General features: G+C 65.8%; 3 protein-coding genes across 3 annotated transcripts; all 3 read left to right on the top strand.

Annotated features, from left to right (window-relative positions):
- Positions 1 to 17: 17 nt before the first annotated feature.
- Positions 18 to 244, top strand: MNEG_9975 (hypothetical protein; the record flags this gene model as incomplete). The annotated part of the gene is made up of 2 exons (XM_014041551.1): positions 18 to 143; positions 200 to 244. The coding sequence occupies 2 exons, from the start codon at positions 18 to 20 to the stop codon at positions 242 to 244; spliced, it is 171 nt and encodes a 56-aa protein (XP_013897005.1).
- A 1267-nt stretch (positions 245 to 1511) lies between these two features.
- Positions 1512 to 3604, top strand: MNEG_9976 (hypothetical protein; the record flags this gene model as incomplete). Its single annotated transcript, XM_014041552.1, has 6 exons — positions 1512 to 1628; positions 1763 to 1831; positions 1993 to 2121; positions 2486 to 2791; positions 3040 to 3152; positions 3487 to 3604. 6 exons carry the CDS (start codon positions 1512 to 1514, stop codon positions 3602 to 3604), a joined length of 852 nt encoding a protein of 283 aa, XP_013897006.1.
- Positions 3605 to 5348: 1744 nt separating this feature from the next.
- MNEG_9977 (hypothetical protein) lies at positions 5349 to 8526 on the top strand (the record flags this gene model as incomplete). Its single annotated transcript, XM_014041553.1, has 7 exons — positions 5349 to 5448; positions 5587 to 5700; positions 5941 to 6011; positions 6324 to 6716; positions 7022 to 7349; positions 7723 to 7864; positions 8169 to 8526. The coding sequence occupies 7 exons, from the start codon at positions 5349 to 5351 to the stop codon at positions 8524 to 8526; spliced, it is 1506 nt and encodes a 501-aa protein (XP_013897007.1).
- Between the last annotated feature and the right edge of the window lie 1842 nt (positions 8527 to 10368).

Consider the following 10368-nt stretch of genomic DNA (forward strand, 5'->3'; position numbering starts at 1 on the left):
GCCAGGTCCTGCAGGAGATGCTGGACATGCTGCGTGACCACTCCAACAACCACCACAACGAGAAGCTGGAGCTCATCGTGATCGTGCTGCTCATAGTGGGGGTCTGCGTGGCACTGCTGGAGCTCGCGGGCCTGCTGGGCTGGGTGAGGCAGTGACGGCGGCCGCAGGGCGGCCGCACAAACTCGCTCCCAACTTTCAGGCCTTTTCGCCGCTGCCGCTGCTGCTTCCTGAGTCTGCGCCCTGAATGTTTTCCTTGATCGATCTCTTTTTGGTTGTTGTCAGGCCTACTGTTCAGCACGGGTGCATGCATGGCCCCATCCAAGGGGTTGGGGGAGTCGTCCCCGCACAGAGCGAGTGTAACGCCTGTGGCGCACCCAGCGCCACGCGCATGAGCCACACGTCAATGGCGCCAAAGTGTATTCCCCAGGGGCCGGGGGTGGGAGCAGAGACGGCTGGCTGCATACAAACCTGTGTAAATGTATGTCAGCATGCACGTGCGCGTATGACTTGCGCGCAAGGCAGGTGTGCAGGCTGAAGCTTTGCACAAGCAGGCATCCCAGGGTCACAAGAACATGCGCAGCAGCGGCTCATGGGCCCATGCTTTTGGGGGCAAGCTGACACTGCTTGCTTGCTGCGGGGGGCTATCACATGTTGCGTGCGCAGCTTGCGGCTGAGTGCGCATTTGCACTAGGGTCAACGGCTGCGGCGCATTTGGTGTAAGCATCACAGCCGTGCAACTATGGATGACGGCGTGCGGGCCCGCCAGGGCTGCTTCGCGACAAGAAATTCTTTCCAACGCGGCTGGCCACGTCGCTCTTTATAAAAAAAGGGCACCCCCATAAAATGCTGACCCGGTCAGGCCTCGGGAAACTAGGCAGAATGTATGCCTGATGGTGCATGATTGGGCACCCGACACAGCTATGAGACCCCTCTGTTTGGGCGGCAGCTGTCAGCATGGCGGTGGCAGTGATCAGATTCAGATGGCACTCGGCCAGGGCTCAGCAAAGCGACCCCGGCAACCCGCGCGTGGCCCTCTATGGCCTGGGGAGATTCCATTGCAGCTGCAGGTGAGAAGATCCCATACACTAGGAGGCAATCAGGAGAAGAGTGGGCAGAAGCCAACGCCGTCCCAAACGCGTGTCACCATCGCTGCCCAGTGATGGCGCCACGCGTGCACAGCAGCGGAAGGGCGGCGGCCGGCCCGACGGCAGGCCCGCGCCGATCCCATGGCGCAGCGCACGCACCCGGCGATGCGGGCCGCATCTGTTTGTGCTGGCAATGCTAATTTTGAGTGCAGACGGGGGATTTGGGGTCTGGCAGCGCGATGGGGGCCATGCGGGGCAACTATCTCTAAAACCGCGGTTTTCGCAGAAAAGCCCGAGACTCACTCAGGCCGTTCGTCCCCTGTCCCCCCGCTCTTTGCTAGCCCCCCAAGCCACACCGCGTTATTGCGCGTGTCAGCAATCGGCCAGCGGCCCTGCTAGATCGGGGGCGCCAGGCCAGCACAAACAATGGCCGACGACCCGACGGAGCAGGCCCCTGTCCCGACAGCAGAGGCGCCAGCCGAGCAGCCCGAGGAAGGGAGCCACAGACTAAGGGGGACAGTCAAGTGGTTCAACGCCACCAAGGTGGGGCCTCGCCCCGCTGGGGGGCGTAGCAGGTCTCGATCTGGCGACAGGAGCAGCCAGAGGGGAGATTCCAGGGCGCAAATAAAGCAGTTGGGTCTCTTCTTTCCCATACAATCGTCGCCGTGGCGTCGCAGGGGTTCGGTTTCATCACACCCTCTGGGGACGACTCTGGCGAGGTCAAGGAGGACCTGTTTGTGCATCAGGTGTGCGATTGTACCCATCGGAGATCCCGCCGAGGGCAGATCTCCGGGCTTCGACCGCGGGGCCGGGTTGACCCGGGCCCGGCAGCGCCCCGCGACCTCGCCTGCCCCCGTGGAAATGCGCGGCATAACGAGAAGCCCATCTACATCCCCCTTGCGCGCAGACGAGCATCCAGGTCGAGGGCTTCCGAAGCCTGCGGGAGGGCGAGGAGGTCGAATACGATGTGGAGGAGGGCCCAGACGGGCGCACTAAAGCCATAAATGTGACGGGCCCGTCGGGCTCGGCCCCCATGGTGTGTGCCCGCAAGGGATTCGCGCATGGGTGCGGGCGCATTGTCCTGCGCGGCGGGAGCGACGCAGTGCTGGGGGCGCGTCGCGCGCTCTGGAGCGGTGCTGAGTTGGTTGTGAGGAATAATGGCGCGCCAGGCTGGGGAGCAAACGGCAGCAATGGGTCGGCGCGTCGAGGGATGCGAGCAGGTGCACAAGCTGCTCAGCAGTGGCGGGGCGATGCTGCGGCGCAGCGGGGCAGAGATCCCGGCACGGATCATGGAGAGTTCGTCTGCCGCCCGCACAGATTAGACCGCTGGCGGAAATGACACCGATATGCTCACCAGGCCCTGCCTGCCGTCGCCACCCTCAACACATCGCCGATTGCAGGGCGCTCCCCGGCGGGCGTCTCGCGGCAGCGGAACGCCCGTGGCGGGCGCAGCACCGGGCGGCGGCGGCGGCGCATTCCGCGGTGGCGGCCGTGGGCGGGGGCCGGGGCCTGCGGGCCCCGCGGCAGGCTACTTCTACCCTCCTGCAGGTTATGGATACTACCCCGGCGGCTACTACCCTGGCGCCTACTACCCGCCGCCGCACGCCTTCCCAGGCATGCGCGGCGGCAGGGGCATGCGCGGGCGCGGCCGGTTCGGCGGCGGGCGGGGAGAGGGTGGTGAGGGCGGGGAGCCCAGCGGCCTGCAGGTGCGGGCGGCTGCCGGGCGGCTGGTGTGGTTGTGCCGCGGTGGCGCATCAGCAGCACGGGCGCGCTGCCGCAGGAGCCAGCCGCGGCGGGAGATGGTGGATCCACGTGGCAGCAGGCACGGTTGGGGCTTACCGGCTCTTGTAAGCGCGCGGGGCCAGCGACCAGCATCTCGCCATGCCCTTGGCCTTGGCAACGCGGCGCTGTGGCCCTTCTTTCACCCTCCCTGTGGCCACCTGCCGTGCCGCAGGTGGTGGTGCACAACCTTCCCTGGTCGTGCACGTGGCAGCAGCTGAAGGACACCTTCCGGGAGTGGCGGGTGGAGCGGGCAGACATCGTGCTCGACGCCTGGGGCAAGAGCAGGTGGGGGGGCGGGCCCGCAGCCACAGGGGCGGCGATGCCAGGGGGGGCTGGGTAGTGGGCGGTGGCGTAGGGTGCCATGAAGTGTGCGCCGGCCACGCAGTGTGCGGCCGCCTTGAGAGGCAGCGGGGTGTCAAGTCAACTGCTGGCAGGCGAGCTGGTTGCCGTAGGGTGTACACGCTCTGCAACCTATCAAGGCACACATGCAGTCGTAAACGCCTCCCTACATCACCCCTCTCCTCCCCTCCCCTGTTCCTCCCATCAATTGGTACACCCTCCTCTTTCCTCCTTTCCCATCTCCCCCTCAATCTCCCCCTCATCCCATCAACCTGCGCAGGGGCTTTGGCACGGTGCGCTTCACGACGCGGGAGGACGCGGACGCCGCCATCGAGAAGCTCAACAACTCGGACTTTGAGGGCCGCACCATCACCGTGCGACTCGACCGCTACGCCTGAAGACCTGAAGAAAACTGCGCTGAACCTGAGTAGCCCGAGCGGGGGCCGCAGCCGCGGCCGCGGTCGCACGCGGTCGGGGTGGCCGCGGCCAAGAGCGCCTGCCCCACACCTGCGCGCCCAGCGGCGGTGGCTGCGCCCCCGCGCGGCGTTTTAATTTTGGCCGAGCGTCTCGAGGCGAGGCAGCGAGCCACCTTCGCGGCAGTTGTGCAGCAACCGCCGAGGCCCGACCTTGGTGGTGGAGGCTGTCTCAGCAGCTGCGGCGAGCGCGGTCTCATGGTTGCACTGGCACCGCTGCCCCGACGGCAGGGAAAGCGGCATGGATGGCGGCGGCCCTGCAGCAGTGGCGGTGGCGGCGGCGGTAGCGGCAGCAGCGGTGCTGGCTTTCAGTCGATGCCCAAGCTGGCAGCTGCCACGCCTCACGTCGCAGCCGTTCAGTCCGGTGTGTCGGCTTCAGCATTCGCCTAGCAGCAGCAACATGACAGCGGCCGCGTCTGCGGCAGCTTGGGGGGCGGCAGCCGACCACCCTGCTGGGTGGACCCTGGACAGCGGTGCCCGAGGGTCGCTACGCCCCACCAGCTTCTCGCGCCCGCCGGCATCTGGCCTCAACTCAGCCGCTGCATCCTGGTGGCACGCTGGATGCGCGGCTTGGTGGCTTGCTTTGCTGCACTGGCCTGGTCTGTGGAGCGCCGTGCATTCGGTGGCGGTGCCCTGCCCATGAGCGAGTTTTCCCAGCTGCAGCTTACTGCTTTTCCCTGCCTAGGTTTGCCTGAGTGCACGTATGAAAGTACGTGGTTGTTTTCTTGGCACGCTTGTGTTCTTGCTTGCCGCTTGTGTTTGTTGTCCATATGAGTGGCGCTGCCGGCGCCGGCTTTGGCCGCGGAGTGGCGCGTGCTTGTTTCCTCCCGCAGATGGTGCGGTGGTTGCGTAGCGACAGGGCACGGCGTGGCTTGTGCCGGCTTCCCTCAGGCAGGGGGCGCGTGTCTCGCGAACTTGGTGGTCTCCTTTCTGTCGGCGGCCAGCGCCTAGCGCTCGAGCTGGCCGCTGCCCGTGCGGTGTGTCGGCTACCCTTGCTGCCCTCTATCGCGGCGGGTGTATGTGAGAGTCGCGCACATGCGCAGTCGCTCAACACCGCGTGCTGTGCCTGACCTGCTCCCCACACCGTCGGAACCCAACAGAGCTCGGTAACAACGCTTCGGGAGTTGACCTTTGCACTCGCATCGGTTTGAGGGGCCACGGCGTCTCTTGCACCGCCAATCAGGCACGGATGGACGCGCAGCTGCCAATGCATGACTGCAAAGTGCTGCCTGCAAGACCGATTGGAAAAAAAAGCGATCGACGGGACGCGCACACGGATATGCTGCAGGGGACGGACTGCATGCTGTCCACTTCTATACACACGGCAGCCAGGTTGCCGTGTGAATGCTGATGCTCACACTACTGTGCAAGAAGCCAGCATCCCTGGGATCAGAGGCCTGTGACTTGCAGCGTGGGCTGAGCTGGCAGCCGCATGCGACCCCCAGAATTCTCTGCTGGTGGGCTGCAGTGTCAGTTGTTGAATTGCTTCCGTGACTTCATTTGCAGTGCCTGCGGGGACTAGTATCAGAGCGAAGGTCCTGCTGTTCGGCGGCCAAAATCTCTGTTCTCCCCGCGTGCTCCACTAGTCACACCGCCCACGTGCGGGCCATCGCTTGCAGAGAATCAGGTCCCCGTAAACCAGATAGGATAGTTCAGGACGCTGATCAGAATGCTTTCAAGCATTGCGGCCGCAGTTGTGTCGGGAGGAGCGAGCGCGGCAGGATGGGCCCCGATCATAGCGAGGAGGGGCCTCAGTGTACTGGCAAACGGTGCGCAATCCCACGCAGAGCGCTGCCATGTCGGCGGGCGGGTCAAAAGTGGTCGGCGCCATTGCGCTTTGCTGCACATGCGCACAGGGCAGAGTCGCCGTGTTTCCCCCAGCCATACCCTTACATGTTTATGTGCAGGCGAGACTGTGCCGCTGCCGGGATCTGCTGACGAGGCCGTGCTGGTGCGGCTGCCGCAGCGGCCGTATGGCGCGACCGCCGAATTGCCCGACTCAGTGGCGGCGCAGGTCAAGGGTGGGTCTGCCGGCTCCCCGCGCGCGCACACTGCACGGGTGTGATGGGCAACAATTGGCAGTGGCAGCAGCAGCGTATTGCTAAGCTTGGCTGCTGGGTTGTGGGCGCGTGGCTCTCGCGCATGGCGGCGCCTCTGGTCATGCCTGCGGACATGCGGGCAAGCGTCCCCTTTGTGCGCGAAGCGCACGCCTCCCCGTGCGCCCCGCCACCCGCGCCCTGGACACCCCCTTTCCCCACCAGGCGCGGGCCGCGTAGCGGTGCTGCGTGAGGCGTTTGCGGCGTCGGGCGTCGAGCCGAAGCAGCTGGGGCAGGTGCGGGGCGGCGGGTGAAGGCGGCGAGGCGAGGCACGTCGCGCTCCGCAACGCGCCATGCATGCGGGGGACGCGCTGTGGGCGGTTGCATGGAATTTGGGGTTGTTGACAGCTGAGTAGGCGCCCCGTGGAATTGCCGCAGCACTCTACAATAGGTTCGTCACCTGCGACGCTGAATGGCACGGGGGTGACTTCCCCCACCTCCTGCTGCACAAGCAGCTTCCCGGTACCCCAAGTCAGAAAAAAGCCTGCGGTGGGGTGGCGTGGAACACTGCTCACATCACCCTGCCCCCGTGCGCGCCCACCCCGCAGCTCGTTAGCCCCCTCACGCGCGGCGCCGTCGCGCTGGACAGCGCCAGCCTGCAGCCCGAGAACGCCCTCGTGGTGGACGAGTACACGCACGACACAGCCTCGGGACGATGGGGCCTGCGCCGCGCGGCGGTCGCGGCCGCCGAGTTCCTGCACGCGCAGGGCCTGAGGGTCTCGCTGGTGCCGGATGTGGCGGCGGCGGCGGCGGCGGGCGGCAGCGAGGGCGTGGGCAACGCGGTGCATGCGGTGCGCAGCGGCTTGAGCCCGCAGAGCACCAACCACGTGCTCATGGTGGCGCCGACCGCGTTTGGGTTCAACGAGCAGGCGGCGCAGGACAACGCCTTCATGCACGCCAGCACCAAGGCGCAGGAGGGCGGCAACCCCCTCACAAACCAGGTGCGGTGGGGATATGAGGCGGCTAGACTGCGGATTTCTTGCAAATTTGCAAGGCAAGTGCTAATTGCTTGGGGTTGGCGCGCTCCAGGCAGGGTATGCTGCCCGGTCCCCAGGCTGCCGCCCTCAACTGCGATTTCCTGCACGATGATACGATTTGTCGTAGTTTACATCTGAAACCCACCTTGCAAACACGCACGCGCGCGCCTGTGCGCGTGCACACACACACACACACACACACACACACGCACACACACACACACGCACACACACCCTTCCGCATGTCCACGCCGCGGCGCCGTCGCCAGGTGCTGCGCGAGTTTGCCGGCCTCCACCGCCAGCTCACCGACTGGGCCGGCGTCCGCGTGTCGCTGATGCAGCACGCCGTCTCCCACGGCACCCCCGACGCCGTCTTCCCCAACAACTGGTTCTCGACGCACGCGGCGCGCGAGGGCGGGGGCGCGGGGGCGTCGGCGGAGCGCACCATGGTGCTGTACCCCATGAAGTGCCCCAACCGCGCGGCGGAGCGGCGGCCAGACATCATCGCGGCGCTGGACAAGCTGCAGGGCTATGGGCGGCTGGTGGACCTCACGGGCGCGGAGCGCGAGGAGCAGCAGCGCTCCTTCGAGGGCACGGGTGGGGCTGAGGGCGGGGTTGGATCGGGCGCGGGTGTGCGGGGCCGAGAGGGTGCGGTCGTGAGGCGCGCGCGAGCTGCCGGATGGGGTGGTGGGGCTGGGGGCCAAGGCACGTGTCAGCCTGGAGCGTAGTATCCTGCTCACACCCAGAGCCATGCCCAGGCAGGGCACGCTGGGTTGGGCATTGGCGGGCACGGCCTTGGCCGCACAACCGGTTCCTGAGGCCCAAAGCCGAAAGCCTGGCTCAGCCAGCCTGTCGACCCGCTACCTCTCCTTTTCCATCTTGCTTTGTCCTCTTGCGCCTTCAACTCTACTCTCCGTTTCATAGGAATACCCCATCCTCCACACACACACACTTACGCACCCGCCCCCAGGTGTCCTGGTGCTGGACCGCATCAACGGCGTGGCGTACGTGGCCCTCAGTGAGCGCGCCAACGCGGCCCTGGCGGAGCAGTGGGTGCAGGAGCTGGGCTACAACGAGCTCGTCACGTTCCACTCCCACGACACGGCAAACAAGTGAGGGGGGCGGACAGACGCGCCACCGGCCCGCGGGCCGGGATGCATTCAGGAACGTGGGCCTGAGCGTCAGGGGCTGCCGCCGCGCCGCTGTGGCCGGCCGGCTCGCCTGGCACGCGCCGCTCCCAGGCTTCACCTGCGAGGGGCTGGTGCGCCGCGGCCTAACCCCAGTCTGGTGGCCGCTCACCTTGCACGCACCCGCTACATTTCCTGAAGTAGCTCGGCATTTGTAGCCCCTCACCGCACTGTCTGCTCAACCCCGGACAACCCCCCCCCCCACACACATGCACACCCCGCCCTGCAGGCCCGTGTACCACACCAATGTGATGATGGCGATCGGCACCGGCGTGGCCGTGGTCTGCGCGGACAGCGTGCAGGACGCCTCAGAGCGCGCCCGCCTGCTGGCGTCCCTGCGCCGCGGCCGCGAGGTGGTTGAGATCAGCCAGGCCCAGATGGCCGCGCTGTGCGGCAACGTGCTGGAGCTGCAGGACGGCCGGGGCCTGCCCGTCATGGCCATGAGCACCCAGGCCCACAACGCGTTCACGGAGGACCAGCGCAGGGTGCTGCTGCGCCACGTGGCGGGCCTCGTGCACGCGCCCATAGACACGCTCGAGAAGGTGGGCGGCGGCGGCGTGAGGTGCGCGCTGGCGGAGCTCTTCTGATGAGTGCGCGGCCCCCGGCCAGGGGGCGGCGCCGGGGGCGGCGCACGCCTTGCCGACAGCGGCTTGGGGCAGGCGGCGATGCAGCCAGGCATACTGCGCAGGCTGCGTGTTGCCGGCAGCACAGTGCAGCGCCTCGCGTCGGGAGCTTTTTAAACTGGCTCGCATGTTTTTGCCCCGCGCGCCCCCTGATTGCCCACCAGCACGCACGTTTATGTTTTTTTCCACAATGCCCCAGCTGCTGTTTTGCAGTCCCCAGCAATGAACAGAGAGTAATCTGACTGCTCCAAGAGTTTAAGCAAGGATGTTGTACCGGTCTAGACAGCCCCACCCCCTCCCCCTCTGTCGAGCCACACCCAACTGGTATGATTTACAGGACGGTGCGAAAGCCACTGCCTCGCGCCGCGCAAGATTGCTAAGGCGGACTGTCGGCACAGTGTCGGCATGTTTGCTGATGCCAACTGTTGCAGCGCCCATGTATGCTGTTGTCAGGGCACCACACACGAGCTTGAAACAGGAGAGGGGTAAAGGCCATTGCTGCTCGTGGTATTGAGGAAAATTTGTAGGGGCGCGCTGGTTCAGGTGTGAACACGCAGGGGGCCGATGACAAGAACCAAACGCTCGCTGGACACAGGGAGCGGGCCCTCTGGTAGGCCGATCCTGGGTATCAGGCCGCATGATCAAGCACCTAGGAGGGTCGCCAAAAGCACGTCGCACTTGGGAGAGGGGTTGATGGGCGCGGGTGTCATGACGCGTGGAGTGTGTGGCCTGTCACGTCATACCCCGGAAACTGGACCTGTGATAGCACTCATTCGCAGATGACAAGCGCATCGCATTGATTGCAGCGCCTCTTCGTGACAGCTACGGCAGCAACCAGTGACGCCGGGCGCGCCTCGCAACTGCCTCTCAAAACAGTTTGCTGGAAAAAACGCATGCTCAACCTGACGGGGGGCAGCCGGAGCTGCGGCTCCCAAACACACTTCAGTGCCGCAGAATCAGCGGACTGCTGGTGCCTATCAGTTGCCCGCTCCAATGCCTCCCGCCACAACGCCGAGAGAGGGAGGCTGCTCAGCTCAAGCACATTGGCAGCGCAGCTTGGCACCAGCAGGGACCCGAGGACCTTGCTGTGCATGGGGTCCCCCGCGCGCCGTGCAGCCACACTTGCCGGCTACCGCGCTTCAAGCAGAGTAGCCCTTCACGCGGGGGTGCTTCCAGCTGAGCGTGGTGGTTGAGAACAAGGGAGAGCGCGGCCCCGTCCTTGAGGGTGAAAATAATGTGTCCACCCGTAGGACAGGACAGGCAGAAGGCGCTCCAGCCGAGCTCCTGAGGGCATCTTGCTTGTGCAGATTGCACGACGGTGCAGTTGCAGGGCAGCATCAAAGAAGCAAGCCCCAGCCCCAGCCCCAGCGCAGCCCTTGCGCCCTGTGCTCACCTCCGCGCTGCGTCTGATACTTGGCAATCGTCACCCACCCCGCCTCCCATGCGCCCGCCCCCCTCTCGCCTGTGGTTGGTCTCGATGTAGCGCACCGTCCCGCTGCGCGCGCGCATGACGATGGAGCTGGTGGAGGCGCCGCCCGCGTAGTAGCGCACCCCCTTGACCAGGTCACTGTCAGACACACCCGTGGCCGCAAAGAACACCTGGTACAGAGGTATGGGGCGGGCCGTGCGTGGAAGGGAAGGTGTGGCGGTGAGAGAAGGGCGGCTGTGTTGTGAGCGTTGAGGCAGAGCGGGCTGGCTCAACCGCACCAGGTCTCTGCTGAGATTCCACCTCCCAAGCCCTCCACTCAAGCTTTGCCTTTCGTCTTTTCCCAACCTACCTTCTCCCCCTCATCCCCCCAATTCAGC

The sequence above is a fragment of the Monoraphidium neglectum genome (genome assembly GCF_000611645.1).
Source record: "Monoraphidium neglectum strain SAG 48.87 unplaced genomic scaffold scaffold02133, whole genome shotgun sequence".
In the NCBI taxonomy this organism is placed as follows: Eukaryota; Viridiplantae; Chlorophyta; class Chlorophyceae; order Sphaeropleales; family Selenastraceae; genus Monoraphidium; species Monoraphidium neglectum.